General features: G+C 44.1%; 1 protein-coding gene across 2 annotated transcripts in view; it reads left to right on the forward strand.

The window, feature by feature from the left end:
• The window catches only part of LOC127372569 (inositol polyphosphate-5-phosphatase A), a 138,325-nt gene that overhangs the window by 108,547 nt on the left and 10,871 nt on the right, over nt 1–18,907 (forward strand). For both annotated transcript variants that reach the window (XM_051416465.1, XM_051416474.1), the window contains exons 10-12: nt 7,350–7,445; nt 8,292–8,366; nt 14,158–14,231. In XM_051416465.1, the coding sequence (XP_051272425.1) occupies nt 7,350–7,445; nt 8,292–8,366; nt 14,158–14,231 (245 nt within the window). The remainder of the gene's footprint in view (nt 1–7,349; nt 7,446–8,291; nt 8,367–14,157; nt 14,232–18,907) is intronic.

Raw genomic sequence — 18,907 nt, forward strand, 5'->3', positions numbered from 1 at the left:
GCCCATTAAGGGCCACATTAAGAATTCATGGGCCTTTCTCTCACTCCCCCTTGTGTGATTTATCTGTGACGGCCATATTGCCGGGCCCTTTCAGAAGGAGTGGCTCCGGTTTTTGTCTTAGAGAAGGCCCAAAACAATGCATTTCAGGCCCATTTCTCCGACAGGGCCTCCTCTTTCAGGGGGCAGAGAGAGCCGGGGCTGGCCTAACATCTGTTTGTGTCCAGAGCCAGGCGGGACCGGAGCACAGCGTGCCTCGGTGGCCCCCTTCTCCTCTCCCTGGGGGTCTTTGTTCCCGATTTCATGCTATCAGAGCGGCAGCATGTTTTCCTGCGCAGAGCTGTCAGGGGCATAAAAGGCCCTGAGTGGGGTCACATCAAGAGGGATGGGCATGAAAAATTGGTAAAATGTATCACAAAGCCCACCCACTAGATGGTTGCCTAGCGCCCTGTGGTGGGGTTTCAAGACCCTCCTCCGCCCCCCTGTACCTTCCTCTCGGCTGAATTACACCTCTCTCTCTCACCCTGGTGGACAAGCACATCATTTAGATGAAATGGTGCAAACAAATTAAAGGGTGGTGCTCCAAATGAATCAATGTTCTTTGTGTGTGAGGAGCGTTTTGTGCCTCACCGGGGTCTTCTCCTCCCAGTGCGCACTGGGAGGAAGATAGCTGGTCACCTGCCTGCCTGAAAAAGCCATCAACTGCTCTGGTAGCTCGACTGTTGCTCCAGAGAAGAAAAAGGAAAGCTCTGTGTTATAAAATGTTCACTGGTAAAATCTCTGTTGCATATTTGTAGTTGGTCTTGTTGGTAGTGCTAACCAGGCTTTATCGAATACCAGAGTAATGAACTCGACAGACTCTGCATTCCTATTGGACCATCACTAATCACCAATCACTGATTGGGTCTTCGATATTCTGTAATTGACTCAGCAACGACAAATAACCTCACTGTCTTTTTCCTGTAATTGATTCCCAGCCTGGCTACGGCGGAACAGGTAAATTAAATGAGGGTGCAGTGTTTTCCGGTGCTTAGTAAGTGTTTATAGTCTGTATCAATAGCTCTTCTGTTGGCCATCATTATATGCGCTACAATGATTGCTTCACGGTTGGATGTGAATTTGTTTCCTCATTAATGGGATAAATGCTCTTTTTAAGTCTGAGGCGTTTAAAAAAAAAAAAAAAAAAAAAAAAAAACCCACATGAATGGCCACCACACTGCTGACTGCTCCTTCGGATCACAAAGCCTCCTTTTGGAAACATAACAACTGCAGCTAACAACATTCAAATGAATGCCACATTAAGGTGGCTATTGAGCAATTTAAGCATGCATGGCCTTACTGAGAGGTTAAGAGAAACCGGTACGTTAAACAGTCTTGCAGACATCTGCCGCGGTTGGTTTTCAAAGTGCTGACTAAAAGTGGCAGGGGAGGTTTCTCAGATTAAATCTCTCATTAGGTTTTCTTTGTACAGGTGGCAGTAATGTGTCAAGAGCCCGGCCTGAGACAATGTCCTCCTCTTACTGGGACTAATACGCCTCAGGAGAACCCACCCTCCTTTTACTGCCACTACTTTACACAGAGAAACAGTCACAATGAAGCATCTGGTGGCCTTTTCCTGTGTAGAAGGCTTTTGCATGGCCATTGTGTCTGCTGGTGTGCATGTGTGAGGGAAAGAGACAGAGAGATCAGGAGGCTTAGTACATTGCAGTGGCTCAGTCTGTCTTGTTTAAGCTACTGTGTGTTTCTGTTAGTATGAATCTTTAACTTCAAATGTTTGGAGATAATTTCAGAATATTTGCTCCCAGCTCTGACTATGAGTGTGAGTGAGTGAGCAAGTCTGTGCTCGTGCATTTGTGTGTGTGTGTGTGTGTGTGTGTGTGTGTGTGTGTGTGTGTGTGTGTGTGCAACCCCCCAGTAGTGGGAGGTCGCCGGGGTCAAAGTGATGAATTTTTATAGGCCTGTTCCCTGTGTTTCAGCCCTGTCCCTTTCTCTACGCGCTGCACTGCCTCTCAAAGACAACCATGCAGGGCAATTTGTCCTGCGGGGCCCTGCAGAATGGGCCAGCAGAGAAGTTAAATACCAGGGGGGAACACACACACACACACACACACACACACACACACACACACACACACACACACACACACACACACACACACACACACACACACACACACACTCAAAACACACACACAAAACATACACATACATTCAGTTTCTCTCTCACACGCACACACCCCTCAGTCCTGTTGTCCTGAATGATTTGTGGCCTGTCCATTATCCATTCCGAAAGGACAAATGCTTTTGGCCAGTTTCTGAAGGTAAAGCCAGAATGGCAGCCCTCAATGCGCGCCATTGTTTTTAGAGAAGTTTCCCAGATGTTATAATGCACAAGATAAATAGGGCACATTATCACTACCTTGCACGCCCTCTTACCTCTCAGTGTTGGCGAGGGCGTGGCAGGTTAGGAGACCTCCTACGAAGCACACACTGCCGTCAAACCCTCAGTGTCAGCTCTCACACAGCTCAACGAGTTCATGGGAAGGGGTGAGGGTTTGTGTGAGTGTGTATGTGTGTTACTCTCTGTTAGGGGTGACGCAGGCCAGGTTTACTAGGGTCAGCTGTTGACCATTGGGTCACACACAGGCTAACTTTGCGGGTGATAATGTGTCCACTCTCACCTCTCCTCCAAGTTGAATCCCTGTCCCTCTGTGTGTCAATGATGAATCCACAGTGTTTGGAAGCATTAAATTAGCCGGCCACAGGGAGAGAGGAGTGGATAACTCTGGCTTGTGTCCAGTCAGATGGGGTGGGGAGGGTCATAGCTGATTTACTGGCTTTCCTGTGTAATAGCTGGCAGGAAAGCAGGAGGCCGAATTTGTTGTTGCCTACTTTGGATGCCCCCTTTTACCCGGCTCGGGCAGATGTCGCAATCATGCATGCGGGATGGGCGTGATGAACGGTGGCGAACGGAAGAAAAGTGATCGGAGTGCTAAGCAATTCACGTTGAACCTGCCAGCCCCGCTGGCACACCTTAACTCAGCTGGCAGGCCCCGCTTTGCGTGGCAGCGAGAAAATAATGGCGCATTCTGACAATGCCACTGCCCCTGCTGACACAAAGGGGAGCCCCTGTCCCCTGCCTCTGGTAATGAAGAATGAATAGTTAGCTCATTGTCCACTCATCCTCTGTCTCTCTCTGCACACAGTCTTATACTCTCTCTACCTAATTGAGGTTTAATCACTGAGTCCTAAATGCACTCAGTGGATTATTATATTGGTGGGATGACAGTTTAGTGAATAGTGTGAATCATTGTGTGGGATTGGGGGGAGGGAGGAACATAAACCACAGAGGAGTTAGGATGAATTTGCATTGGCTGGGACCCTGTTATGTCACAAATTTCTACTTCCTTTGGCAGATTGTGATTCTGATTACACTAAAAATACAAACTTTACTGACATCAACTAACCAGACTGATGTTTCAACATTACTGTGTCTGTATCAGAGTCAATATGGACAAAGGCATGCAGTGAATACACATATAGTCAACCAAGAACAGGCTGTTGAATATTAAATTAAACAGGATCTCAAATCATGGCTCAAAGGGCTGGAGTTGCCAGAGCCAATGTCCAAGTGCCATAAACCATACACTATAATGAAATATACTGTGTAATATTCTAAAACAAATAGTCACAAGTATACAAATAAATCTTTAACGGATCCCACTAACAATGTACATCTTCTTCCTCTGTGCCATAGAGTTCCATTGTTGTCCAAAACCAAACGAGCATACTGTTGCTCTGGCTGACGCATTCCTGCATTACCATATAAACACACTCTGTAGTTTACTTAGTCAGTTTCCCATACACTGTCACACTGCTGTAAATAATCACCAACCAAATGTGAATTAATCTGAAAATAGCAGCTGAAAATATATAGTCCCCAGTAAATACACCATTTACCCCTGTTTCAGGTAACATTTGCCAACAACTGCCGTGCTCAGCTGTTTTATGACATTTTTTTTTTATTAAACTAAAAATGTGTGAAGATTTACATGTTCAGTAGAAACCAAAGTGCCACAGAGAGGGCAGGAAAGTCTAACTAACAGTTTTTTTCTTTTTTTATATGTATATATATATATATATATATATAATGCTTACCCTTTTAAGTTGTCCCTTCTTTTTATCTATTATTATTATTTATTATGATTGTATTGTAAGGAAATGTAGATTAAGAAGCCAGTGAGAATCAGCAGAGAATATTTTTCGGCCTTTTAAACCTCATTAATGTTCTTTCCTGTGTGTCCTTTCCATTAGTCTGTTTCTTTAAATGTTGACATGTAAAACAGCTCTGTGTGTGATATGCATGGCCAGGAATGCCATGGTGCTGTGGGTGGGGTTCTTAGTGTTTAAGTTGGGCACAGTGGATCCCCTCCATCTGTTGGCAGGGCCAGAGACAGAAGGCTTGAATGTGTGTGTGTGTGTTTGGTCTTTGAAGTGGGACAGATTGCTTTAACCTCTCTTCTAAGGAGAGCAGCTGGAATAGAGAGCTCCTTTAAACAGCCGCTTCCTCCTTCGACAGTCATGAGATTATCCTCCATTGATGCACAAAGGCAGCGCCTTCCTCGGCAACCTCTCGTCCCAGCCCCCCGGCCTCTGGCCCTCTACAAACACTCAGTGTTGACCTGTGACCCATAATGCAGAGATGTGATGCCAAGTCACTTTGCGGGATCAGTTAAAGAGCCAAGAGAAGTAAAGACATCCCTACTGTCCCCTGGACTGCAGCTGCTTTTCCTGACAGCCGTCCGTTAATATTTTCCCATTGCCTGGATTCCACTCTTCCTCGCTCTGACTAATCGTCATGTATTAAATAAGGAACCAATTGCAAACAAATGAATTTTGGTAATATCATTTAGGGTGGTCAGTGAGAGCTTGTCTATGTTTAATGTGCTTAGGAGGCAGCAGCTTTGAAGGAGAGATCTGTTCAGAGATTCTCTGCAAGCACCTGGGCTCTGCTGGCAGTGGGAAGGAGACATCACTGCATTGATATGGTCTTAAGTGACAGCATGGGGTTCTCATTTTCCCCATCTTGGTGTTTGGTGGGCTGATCTTATGACAGAGGCAGTGGGATGAGCGAGGACTGAGGCTTGAAATCTGTGTGTGTGTGTGTGTGTGTGTGTGTGTGTGTGTGTGTGTGTGTGTGTGTGTGTGTGTGTGTGTGTGTGTGTGTGTGTGTGTGTGTGTGTGTGTGTGTGTGTGTGTGTGTGTGTTGGATGAGGGGGTGTTTCTCACAGAGGGCGACAGTAGGAGTGCTGTGATCAATCGAGTGCAATCAAACTCCAACTGCACCGACACACTGATTGGTCACTCAGTGAACTTATGTATTGATCAATGAGCCACATGTCAACATCCAGCACTGTTCAACAGTCCCACCCAGGATACCTCAAGCACCGTCCACACCAGTGGTGATCTGCTGCACTCCTCAACTTTAGTTTTTTTTTTTTTTATATAAACAGAAAACAGCTTTATCCTGTTCAGTTAGACACTGAGCGATAACACAGTTTAAATAGATCATCTTCAGCTTCTTTGTCGCTCTTACAACAGACCCAATATAAAGTTTAAAACCATTAGTTTCCCTGAAGCAAAAAAAAAGTTAAATTCAGAATGTAATAGTTATGGGAAAAGACATTTTCCCACAAGAAAAGGAAGCATTAGCTAATTGCCTTTCTTTTCCTAATTGAACCTCCCTTGCAGTGGCACTCTTGGCACAAGGTGTAGGCTAACATGAATACAAAACCTGTGCTTCAATTATCTCACTGAGAATGATGTCACCCCCCTCTTCTCCAAGTAGAAAGTATATGTATGCTCCCTCTATCTGCTCAAACCTGTATTTGCATGTACTTACTCATGTAGGTGTACCAGAGGACATATTCATGTTTAGTGATGAACGTGTTTCGCTCCGAGCCCCGCTTACCGGATTATCAGAATCATTTGAACATGAATGGACGGGGCTACTGCTGTCCTTTAGATATTGATGCCGTATTGTGCCAGTAAGCAGTGTGAGCTTCTGGCCTCAGAGGTAGCTGTGAAGTGCCCAGGGATTTCTGCTCGACTGACTTTTGGATTTGCAAAGCGGACGACAGAAGGGGGCTCACTTGGAAGAATTACAAGACCCTGACGCCTGTAGAATCCAAAACCTTTAAGGGCCATTTACGAAAAGTATTTTTTTAATATTACAAGCTTACAGCCTTCACTAGACTATGTAGAAAGGCTGTCATTGTTCTCACTTACATCTGAAGCTGATAGAATAAATATTGTATTGAACAGGAAGTACAGCACATGGCCACATTTTGTTCTGTTGGCGCGAATCAAAGATGGTAAAAAATGACTTTCTGCGGTTGTCTTTGCTAGCTGTGGCTACAATGACTTTTTGACAGGGAAAGTATCTCTTGCCCTTCTCACTAGCTCCTTCTTTGGCCTATTCATTGCACAAAGCTGCTTAAGCGCACTTAAGCGCATTAGCATTTGGCTGCCAGGGGACCATATTGACCCTGCATTTGGATGGCCTAAATGAGTGAAAGATGGAGCGATTTGTTAGGGCTTTAGAAAGTTGCTTTTGGGGAGGGGAGGTGGGGGGTGAGCATGAAGGAATGGGGCTGAGGCAGTGGTGGGGGGGCTGCAGAGAGTTGTTCCACTTTCTCTCAGGGCATGGTGTTTGTTCTAATCTGGTGTGCCGTTTCTTCGTGGCCGGAGCAGGACTGATTTGTGACATTTCAGTCTAAAGGGCCTTTTTCTGCTCGCTATATTGGCTTGACCCGATTATCTAATCTGTGCTTTGAATTTCAATCAGGTCACCCAGTCTCTGCCGTGCGGTATGGGAACCACTGGCCGGGGGATTACCTCATTCAACTGTCTTCAAACACAGATGGTCGAATGTTTAACTAATTGTTAAAAGAGTCCACAAAGGGGAATTTAACCATGCACACAGTCCATGGGGTCAGTACATAGAGCCTGATAAAGAGAAGGGACAGTGAAGTGGTAGTTTGTGGGACGGTTCTTTAAAAATCATTCAAATGCGGCTCAGTGTAGTGCATGCTGTTGGGTACAATGGCTGCTGTTATCGGTTGCTTTCAGAGCATTATAAACTACTGTACAAAGTGTGTGTGTGAGTGTGTGTGTGTGGTCAGCTATACTTACGTTACCTGGGGAACAGTGAAATAAATATAAATTCATAAATGTTTCCATTTTAGCAACTTCCTTTTATCTTTTTTTTATTATGAACGCACACCTAGCATGTATTCCTAATAGGATCTGACCTTGGCTTTCTTTTCTTTCTCTTCCTCTCTGACCTCCAGACTCTCTGCTCCACTGCCACCATGCAGACAGTCAGAGCCGCAGACACCAATGAGGTCGACAAGCTAATATTCCGAGAAAGTGACAACGACCGAAAGGTAAGATATACTGCGTTAATACTGACATGTCACAGCCTCATTAAAATGAAAATACATTTATAACTGAATATAAATCATATTGTTATCCTGACACTGGTCAGATATCAATAAAACATCAGGAAGTGGCGCAGAGAAGTTCACCTGTGTGAAATAGGCAGTGCTAGAGGCTAGCTGGTGAACTCTAGTTGATATATACAATAATGGCCGCTAACTGAACAGCAAGTTTGCGCAGTATAGTCAAGATTTAGATCCTTTAGTTAAGGGAAAGTACTAATACTACACTGTGAAAATACCCCAGTACAATTCAAAGTGTGCAAGTATTATCAGCAAAATGTATTTAAAGTATGATGACATACTACTACATTAATGTGTAAATTGCTGCTGTAGATTAGATTGTGACAATGTATGTATGTAATGTGTATATATATTGCGTTGAAGTGTAACGTTGCATAAAATGGTTATACAGCCACAATAGCTCCCTCCATTTTAACCCCTCGGCTCTCTGGGTGCAAACCCACTGATTGTGTCAGTTTAACTGAACACTGGTCTGAACAGTCCTTAGTAAAGATATTATGATGCATATATGACTGCCTGTTGAACTTCTGCACTTGTAATTAAACCTTCAAATACTAATAATCTAGTTCTATATTTGCCGTATGCCTTAACCGGAGCTATTACAGGTTGTGTTAACATGCAGTGTAAAGTGCTGTGAAGACTGGTGTAGAATTAACAGTGCTGTCTGCCACTGCAGCACACTGCTGTTCATTAGTGCTCTAATTACAAAGTGCAGTTCACATTAGTATTGGTATTAATCAGAGCACCGTTTCTCTCTTGCCGCTGATTTAGGTTGTTCTTCAACTTGAAAAGAAGCTTTTTAATTATGTCAACCAGGACGTTTTCCGGGAAAACAATGGGACCTCAGTAAGTCACCTTTTTGCTTCCTAACCTTTTGTATATTCATCTACTCACACATTTCTCCACTTACACTTATTTATTACAAATTAAATTCTTTTTTATCAACTTTATAGACTCCACTGTATAGCAATAATGGCCATTTGCTACATTTCAGTTTTGTTTGTGATAAGTCATGCAGATGCTTTAGTTGATGCACTCACATCGCTTGGGCCTAACACAGGCTCGGTTTGTCCCTGTGGGGCCAAATGTCTTTGGAATAACTTTTAAATGAGACTGTGTAGATGAGATGAGTGTTAAATCTCTGGAAAAGGAAAACACCCGGTACACACTTCAACTTTTATATGGCTATATATTACATTAAGTAGTTCAAAGCTGGACCTTGTTAAAGTCCCCATGAAGGACGCACACACACTCACACACTCACACACTCACACTCTCACACACACCTACACGTCAGCAGAATGGACTGTGAAGCCACTGGCCAGACTGTATGTCACTGGCTTCATAATGTGACAATATAAGTTCTGAAAAATTCACTTTTATCTTTTATAAACTTTAACTGGATTTATATCATAACAATATCTTGTTTGATTTTGAGGAAATAGAATAATAGAGCAAAATATATTGTTGATTGATTGTTGTTTGGTTTTCCACATGCTAAAGGTTTTGTCTAATGTAATGTATAATAGTGGAACATGACAGGTGACCCATTAAAGTAAAAACCAATGAATAAGTGGAGAAACGTGACAAATTCAGATGCTTTCTTACAGGACACGAGGGGTCATTGAATGGTTTGATGAGAAAGAAAATGATGTGAATCAATTGAACACCTATGGGAGAACTGAGAGGGGTCCAGAAACTAGGACGTTTGTGTTTTTTCCTTGAAATTGTCACCCAACTGTATTTTATTGCATTGAAGTTCAATGTTACAATATATATCGATATCTGGCTCCTAAGCAAGTAATTCATCTTAATTTATGCAGGGTTTGCTGAGCACTGACGCTCTTTTTCAGCATTGCTCTGCTTTATGTTTGCGTGCTGAACGCAGTCATACAAAACTCAGGAGGTAGAGGAATTTACCCCGCAACTGCTTCCCTTTAGGTTTGTTTGAAGTTTTCTGGCCTTTGTTAGATCGGATGTGTTATTTTTCCTAAATAAAAGCATATGAACAGAGCACTGGTGATAAAAGTAGCAGAAAAAGGACGTCACCGGCAGATACCGGCAGATATTGACATTACACATTGTGCTGCTGGACGTGGAAGAATCATTGAATCTGATCAGCAGAAATGTGTAGAAACTGTAGCTGCAGGAGGCTGAGGCTCCCCCCGATTTTCTCCCTCCCTCCCTCCCTCCCTCCCTCACCCTCTCCTCCTCCTCCTCACCAAGTCAGACAAGATGGATGACATAATGGGGGCATCAGAGATAATCTGATGGTCATGGTCTAGTTAAACACACCATGTTATGATCCTTATAAAACAAACTACCTTTCCAAAAGGATAAATGTCCCTCCACACACTCCTCCACTGGGCAAGGGGAAAGAAAAAAAAAAAAATCCATTGCATCCTTCATCAACTGCAAGACTTGTACCAGCTTGACAGAAATTTAATTCGAGGCAGCTCTTGAAAATAATTATTGTATTTTGAGAGGAGTAATCATTGGCCGGGACATGATTGAATGTGTCCATGCCTATTGACTTTTGCTATGATTAATAGGTTTGTTTAGTCGATATTCCCATCGAAATTGTATAATTAATTATCCCCGGCGCTGTCACGGAAGGACGATGGAGAGCCCTGATGAGTATTTGGAAAGATTAAATTTTCCGGGCGCTCGTGGCGTCAAGGGGCACCGCGGGGCCTTGCTCCGGTGGAGAGATGGGAGGAGCGTGGTGTGTGTGTATGTGTGTGTGTGTGTTTGTGTGTGTGTGTGTGTGTGTGTGTGTGTGTGTGTGTGTGTGTGTGTGAACGCATGCGTACTGTGCATGTTTGTGCATCTGTAGACCAGCACTGTTTCTTCCTCTCCTGGAGCACACACCCGCAGGGGCCGTCCCCCTCCTCCATCCCCATTGATTTTGTTTCAGTATCTCTTTATTGTAACTTTATCAGTGTGGTGTCGGCAGATGGGGGGGGGCAGGAGAGGAGGGTGTGTTTGTGTACTAGCTGTAGTAAGTGATGAACCTTTCTGTCTGGCGTGCTTCTTCTTGTCATGCTGGCTGCGTCGTCCTCAGCATTACTCAAAAGCCCACAGACGTTTTAAACATGAAAGGACATAAAAAAATAAAGAACAAATGCCGCTCCAGCCTAAAGTTTTTTTTCCTGTCAAAGCTCTTAAGTGGCAATACAGAAGCCATGCTAAATGAAATCTGACCTTTATAGGATTTATATAAACTGATGCTGTATTGGGTCCCTGGTTGTCTCTTTGTTTAGCTCGCCTCTAGTTTGAATGGTTCAGGAAAGTATTGACTGCTTGCTTAGCCTTATCAGAATAGATAGCATACATGTACAGTAAGCGTTATTCACTGTTATATGGGCTGGTTCTAACAATGTTTCTGAGTTCAGAAAAAAAGTCCAAATTGCGCTCTTATTGTGAAAGTCAGTTTCCTTCTTCTGATATTTTCTGACGATTGTCCTAAATATCAATCTTTGTCTAATTTCCTTCCCCTCTGCATAATTTAATAAACATGGACATTCAGAGGTGCAGGGTACTGTGGTGTGAGTTGGCCCCTCTTGACACCAATCGACCATCCCCCCCCCGTCAGTGACAGTTTATCGCTTTTCCACACAAAATAATGAAGATCCCATAAAAAGAAGGAAAAATATGGCTCCTGCAATGAAAGCCAAGTGTGAGGTGTAAAAATCAAATTAAATGACCTTTCACCCCAACATTTATTGATGGCTTTTAATGGCAGCAGGTGTTGTCGCAGAGGATATTTGACAACGCGTAAATCAAAGCACAATTACAGGTGTGAGGGACAGTGAGAGGGACAGTTGGGGGCCAAATACCTCGTATTCCCTTTTTTTTTTTACCCCCCTCAACTTCCTGCCTCTTAACTATCACCGCCTCTCTGATTTAAGAGCGTGCTGATCATCCAAGCAAAGTCAGAAATTTGAGCCCGTGACAGGGTAGTTTTTACCCGGACACTTCTTCATCTTTTTCCCTCTGTGATATTGCCGGAGCTGCATCATCTCACACCACCTCCTCCACAACTCCCAAGGTCACTTCTGGTTGACAAACTACTCCTGGCTTTATAATGTCACGAGGCCTTGAACCAATATAAGCAGTTTTTTTAAGCCACTGACCTAGCAGAGCCGCAGAGCATTATGCCTAATTGACCTGGGATGAAATGTAGTGTGAAATTTGTAGCTGCAGGGTTTTCATTCACCTGAATGAATTACTCAACATCCACTAAAGACACACCGTAGATACACACAGCCATATGTTGCTCATCCTCTGCTGTTTAAACTGTGTCACTCACTTATTATCTGAGCTGCTTTACCTCAAACAAACAATCACACCTGTCAACATGATGCACATGTGTACCTATAGACCTTTGTCAATTATTGATTTGAGCACTCGCCATCATACCAGCTTAAGCATATATGTATAATTACTGTTACACAAACTTTTAACTTCCCACCATTTTATGAGATTAGCTTACTGCAAATATATCAGTATCTGTGTGTATTACAGCCAAACTAAAACACACAAGAGCAGAAGTGTAAAGAATGTATTAAATAGTTTGTGTGAACCTGTTGTGACGTCACCCATCGGTTTGTGGAGAACCGTTTTGAAGCCTCCAGTTTGGCGTTATGGTCGTCACCATGGAGCCAGCGGCGGTGACGTACTGTGATTTGAGCTGCTCTCATTGGCTGTGTAGTTTGTCCGTAGCAGGAAACGATGGTGGCTCGCCTGGTCACACACAATCTCATATTACAGATAAACAGTAAAATATGCTTGTGAAACGATTTTAGGAATTGAGAAGCCTGCTTTTGTCTACCATCAGGAATCAGGAATTCATTGTTTCAAAAATTATGAAGATTTTCAGGAGGTAAATCTGCCATTGTTATCATTGTAAACTGCATGGTGCGAGAATGGAAAGCTGCAGCAACTGTAACTAAAGACAGGGCTTGGTTTTAGGAAACACTCCATCATCTGAATTGTTTTTAAGTTTCAAATTTCACAATTATCAGATTACAGATATTGCTATCGGCGTCAATACTTCAGTATTGGTAGGCCTGTAACAGACACACACTCACTAGAGGAAGGCATCAGCGGGTGGATGGTGAAACGGGGTGTACAGTGGAGCGTGGGGTTGCATCCCCTGCTCAGCCATCCCTCATCCACAGTGTGTGAGTCTCTCCTGTGACCCCGGCACTGTGAGTTTGATAAATGCGACACATCTGCCCTCCTGAACCACTGAGACTCCGTCTGGGAGGCCCCTCTGCCTGGAAGTAATGGCCACTGTTCTACACCACTGACACATAATCACACATACACACAAACACACAGAGCGTCATCGCGAAGGCACATTCTGGACTTTGGCTTATTTATACATGTGTGCTCAACAGTGCTGTGAAGACAAACAACGCATACACAGCCAGACATGGACAACATAAATATGTCAGTGTAGATGGAAGACTGTAGTTACCTTCCGCTGATATAATAATATTCATACGACATCCACATCCCTCCTCCCATGTCTCCACTTTGTCAGGACGTCCTTCCAAATATTACCCATGTGCACCGCGTCATCTCCGCTGATATTTCATCATGTAGCCATCAACATATTGCTGCATGTAATACACCAATGTAATGTCATTAACGTCAAGCTGCCTATACAACCGCTGTCAGACTCACGGTGTCTACGATGAGGTCTTCATCAGGCCATAATTGTAGCCTGGTGTTTGAAACATGTACAATAGCCCAATTTACCACTAAACAAACATGTCCCGGCTTCATCTCCATGTCTTCCTGTCTGAAAGGAAAGGGTGGGGCTGCTGCGAGGTCCTTCGGGGGGGTTGCTGGGAAACGTCGCTGTCAGTCTCTCAGGGAGGCAGTCATGCAGGTGCCCAAGCTACCTGTTCATCTCCCAGATAATTAATGTGTACAAGAAGCCGCTAATTGCACTTTTCACTAATGATTTATGGGTTTTGTGAAAGGGGGGAAATTGGGGGACGTGTGTGTGTACACTCTAGTGAGTGAGTACAGCTGGGTGAGGAGACATGATTGATGAAGAGTGTGTGGATGCACTGTCAGTGTGGAAAGATAGACCCCCAGTAGGACAGGGCTAGTAACGCACACACACACAACTGGTCAACTGCTGTCAATTTCTGCCAGCGTGAGGAACATGGAAATAAGTAAATGGAGCTAAAGATGTTTCCTGCTGTACTCTCCTAAACTCTCATTTGGCTTACTCCTATCCACCCCTCACTGAGACTGAGGCCTGATGATAGACGAGTATTGACTTCTAGGTTCAGCTAATATTAAACATGGAATTAAACTGTCAGAAGAGAAGACCCTAACCCTTCAAATTGTCCTTCAATTGCACGTGTCTGTTGGGAATAATCTACTTATTTGTCAGAAGACAAATCTAAAGCCTAAATACACACCGCTCGGACCATTTCATAATCCCGAAAGCTGTTCAGCAGGACCGAGAACTGCTCAGAGGCCTGCAGCGTTTGTGCTAACTGACTCTTAGAGAGGTGCACTGACACAGTTGACTTTCCCTTGATCCAAAATGTTGAAAAATAGTAATAATTGAAACTTCTCCTCATTCCTATACTTTTTCTTCTCTCCTCAGCTTTTAGAGTATGACAAAGAGCTGTCGGTGTTCAAGGATCGGCTGCATGAACTGGAGATCTCGTTCCCACCCAGGTATGGAGCCACCTGTGCACCTACACTACTGACACTGTCTTCCAGCACAACGCTGCTCTCTGATTTTCTGATACTGTCTGATGTTTCTGCAATGTATCAGGTCCTGAGTTTCTATTTAGCAGCATGGCTCAAGGTGTGACAGTGTGAACTACTGTTGGATTTACTGGCATTTCATGGTCCGTAAAGGAAGAATCCTACTTCCCCTGACCTTTCCTGTAGCGCCACCATGAGATTTTTGTTTTTTGGTCAAGCGCTTAAACAACTGTTGAATGGATTACCGTGCAGTTTTATGCAGACTTAAAAAGCCATACGGGTTTGAAAGGGTTTATTTAGCCTGAGACCGTTTTCAAATTATAAAGGAAGACTTGATCCCTCAGAAATGAAGAAAGCCTAAGTTCTCACCCACAGGGTGAATTTACATGTTGGTAAATGCAGTGACTCTGCTGACCAGATCTTGGCCATAAGGACTCATTATTAATATGTAAAATCAGAAGGAGTCAATCACCCTCTTATTGTCCAGAATGGTTTTATGAAAGCTGTTGGATCTGTGTTTGATGGGTATCAGTCGTTAAGTATGATTGGATATGGCCCCAAACTGCTCCCATGGCGATGTTTTTTCATATGTGTGTGTGTGTGTGTGTGTGTGTGTGTGTTGCTGTGCGGGCGCTTTGGGCAGCATTGATATTCCGTCTCAGTGGGACTTGGGGGAGACGAGCGGGTGGTCTCCTCTCCTCTTCCTCAAACAAATGCATTTGCAATTAGCCCTTTCAGAGGAGAGGGAGGGCAAACACGCGGCCGGCGTGGAAATATGTTTCGGGAGCAGCGCGTTAATGGCGCTTGACCTTTGCCGTCGGTTGTGACTCAATCAGTGCAGATAATGAAACGCTGTAATCAAACAATAATTACTTGATAAACTGCTCTAGTGGCAGGCGCAGGGCGGCGGGGGATTTTAGTGTGTGTGTGAGAGTGAGAGGGCTTGAGATACATAGAGCTATCAAAGCGTGTGTGTATGTGTGAGTGGTTTTAAGGCGTGTGTATGAGATTGTGTGTGTGTGTGTGTATGTGCATACATGTGTAGTGTGAGAGCTCAGGACTGGGTGTGTGTGTGTATGAGTGCATGTGTCAAGGTTCTGCCAGTCCCTGTTTTTTAAATGACTCTGTGTCTTAATCAGGGACCCCATTTACATCACTTTGCATAAGTGACAGGTGGATTTATTGTCCTTTTACACTGGCTGACTTTTGCACCTATCCATATAATACTGAATCATCTCTCCACAGGGAGGAATGAATGTGCTGCTGTGGAAGAATACAAATGATTTCTACATACTTGAGGTGATGATGAATCAAATAGATGAAACCCGGGAGCAGCATATGAAATCTGATTTGATCTACTCTGTGCGTGCGACAAACCACATCATTGTCAGCCTTGTAATGGGTAGCAGTGGCCTAGTTAAACTTAAACAACCCCCTCCTCCCACTTCACACATACACACACACACACACACTGGCACCCCTCCCCCTGACAGGTCTGCCTTGTGCTCCTTGAGCAATCAACCCTCAGCGATTGTTCTCCATCACATAGCCTGCTCCGGACCAGCCCCTCACCATCTGTGAGGTTATTACTCTTTTTAATGCAGGCCATCAGAACACACCCTCGCTGACACACACACACACTCATGCACGCACACGGCTCACTTTTGTTCAAATCTATAAATCAATACTGGTCACAAGCATTTAATCTGCAAGTTAATTCTGTCTGTTGTTCCGTGGCGGGTAAGAAGTTGTCAGAAAATGAGACGTGCTGTCAAGGATGAACTAAGGATTGGATAACACAAAGTGACTGATGTACATACCTAGCTATAGCCACAAGGCAGAAAATTGTATCTCCAGCTTTCTATTTTTACCAAGTAACCACAGCTGAAGCATCTCCAGCCAGCAGCTCGCTTTCCCTCTTTGAAATGGACATCCATCCAGTTTTGGCAGGCATACGTCTCTGTCCCCACACATACGCACGTGAATCCTTCCCCCTGCAGCGCTAAAAGCGGCTGCAAGCTGTAAAATGCATATCTCTTTACTTTCAAAAAGTCGTCCGTCAAAGTTGGCCGTGACAAGTCTAAGTGCTTGGGCACCAGGGTGAGGAATTTGCCCGGACCTTGTCACAGTTGGACCTGGAGCCAGTCGGCTGCTGCGGGACGACTCATGCACATTCATACACAGGAGCCCATGTATGGTTACTAGTTCTCTCAACCAGTTCATGGGAGACAATAGATGAGTCTTTTAATCAGAAACCAATCAGTTATTTAGACATAGTTCCTCCTGAGACTGCAACAACCCATTAGGTCATTTTCTTTGCATTGGCTGCAGCATGGCCATTTGACTGAAAATAATTGTAAGTTTTACTATACATTATGGTACTTTTGATTTCATATTAGGAGTGGCATAACTACAGTAATATCCCCTAAAACATACTAAGGCACCAGTAACTTATTCATATATTTTGATTGATTTAGAGGAAAGCTTTTAGTACTCCTCTGATCTGATTTCTTTGTCCTTTTTTTGCACAAGATCGATGCAAAAATTGAATCGGGACCCCAGCTTCAGGAGGAAATGCAGTGGACAATGAGGGAGCAGTGGAAGAATGTATTCTGCCTGTAACATGGTTACTGGGAATAGCCTTTGAGGGAGATTTTGAGTGACATCACAGCAGCGGTACAACTCCATCAGTGGACAAATCTTGAGTGATTTCAGAGCAGCAGAGATGTTGTGGAAGTTGTGCAACGGCTGTGGAAGAAAAGATGCTCCAATGGTTCTGTCTAGAAAGTGGTGGAGAGGAGCCACGGTACAGATATGTACACTATATGACATGTGGATAGTAGTGAGGTACAGCTAGTGTTACTAGAAACACAACAGGTTGCTCGTCATACATGTTCACAGATATATAAATGTGGATCTCCCATCCTTCATCAGCTACTGTTCCGGCGTGTTTGAGCAAGGCACTTCATCTTATGGGGACATGAATGAAATTTAATGGCAGTCCATCCAATAGTTGCTGAGATATTTCTGTCTGGACCAAATTGGTGGTCCGACCAACATTGCCATCCCTAGAACATTGCTGCGAGCACGACTGAAAGGAACTAGCCACATCAGTATACCTGCAACAAAAATGGATTCATTGCAGGCTCTTGGTGGTTACTTGGACGCAGGATAATTTGAGCTGGAAAAGAGCAGTTGACTGCCAACAACCTTAAAATGCACAGCTGGGAAAATTCAGTGCAAATATACATATTTCTCTGGCATGTATTTTTTCCAATTATCACAATGCTTAGCTAAACCTCTCGTCAAACACATATGAGAACGATGGGAAGGTGCTAGAGAGAACAGCATGGCTCCAGTCCCATGGATCTGTGTTTGTCAAGTCTAGACATGGAAAAAAGTAGAGTGTGGCCCCGGGGTCAGGAGGTGAGGCCAGTGAGGAGGCAGAAACTGGTAAACAGTTGTGTCTTCACTGTTTGGGAAGCACCCTGGGATCAACCTTGGCACGTTAGCGTACCTTTTCCAAAGCTGCATGTCTGCGAGGACAAGCCAGAAAGTGTCTTGCCTGCTTGCTGGGGAAAGCTACAACATTCACAGGTTTGTGAAAGAGGAAGGGGGAGGTTTAAAAGCCGATGCCAGACGGAATGACTTCGCCCTTCAGATGAGAGAAAATTTTGGTGAAGTGACACAAATGGCTCCCTGCCAGTTCCTCAATAACTGTTAATAAGTACATACGAGAGAATTGTCAGCGCAGTGGAGAATTCCTCGAGACTTGTTTTGAGCTCATAGGAAGTGCCCCCACTGTCCACTCTCCTGTGTACAGTAACTGTCTTTGTTCTGTGAACAACACTCTTCACACAACACCCCTGGCCTCTGAAGGCCTGTTGGAATGATGTCACCCTCTCTGCATGTGTATTTGTGTATTTGACTGTGAATACATTAGTCCTATAGCTCCGTGTTTGCATCCTACATGAACAAGGCTTCTTGTTCTCTGCTCCGTGAACAGCCATGCTGCACTGGAGTGGAGGCGCGTGACTCCATTTAAGGAGCATCACAGATGTACTTAAAGGACAATGTTGGGTTAAAGCACTGCGTCCGAGACACTGTAAGTGTGTGGCTCGTGTTGGCTGAGCGCGGCCACAGGATTCAGCGTTACAGGATAATCTACTGAACAGAAACATTGTTTTACAACCATCAGCACATCCATCATTCTAACGACTAGAGAGCCTGTGAAAATGATGAGGGGCCATTGTGGCGATAATAGCTGAAGATTGTCCACTGTCTTGTGTCATTGCCTCTTGTCTGAGAAGATGCCAGTGAGAGGGAGGCTTTGTTCAAAACAATCTTACACAGAGAGGATTAAATAGATGCCATCTGTGTCGTCTTGTCTTCATTTAGAGCAGCTAAAGGCAGAACATGTCATAGCTGAACCCCAGCAGGCTGTGAGCCATGAGCTACTGATGGCATTTCACTCTGTTTGTACTGCACTATGCCAATGTTGTGCCTGCGAGCCTCCCAGCTCTACAAACTGAGGCAAACATTCAGCTTTATTGATAGCATTTGGCTGATCTTTTTGAATCCATGTGTGTGTCTGTGTGTGTGTGTGTGTGTGTGTGTGTGTGTGTGTGTGTGTGTGTGTGTGT

Source organism: Dicentrarchus labrax, unplaced genomic scaffold (assembly GCF_905237075.1).
Source record: "Dicentrarchus labrax unplaced genomic scaffold, dlabrax2021, whole genome shotgun sequence".
Lineage (NCBI taxonomy): Eukaryota > Metazoa > Chordata > Actinopteri > Moronidae > Dicentrarchus > Dicentrarchus labrax.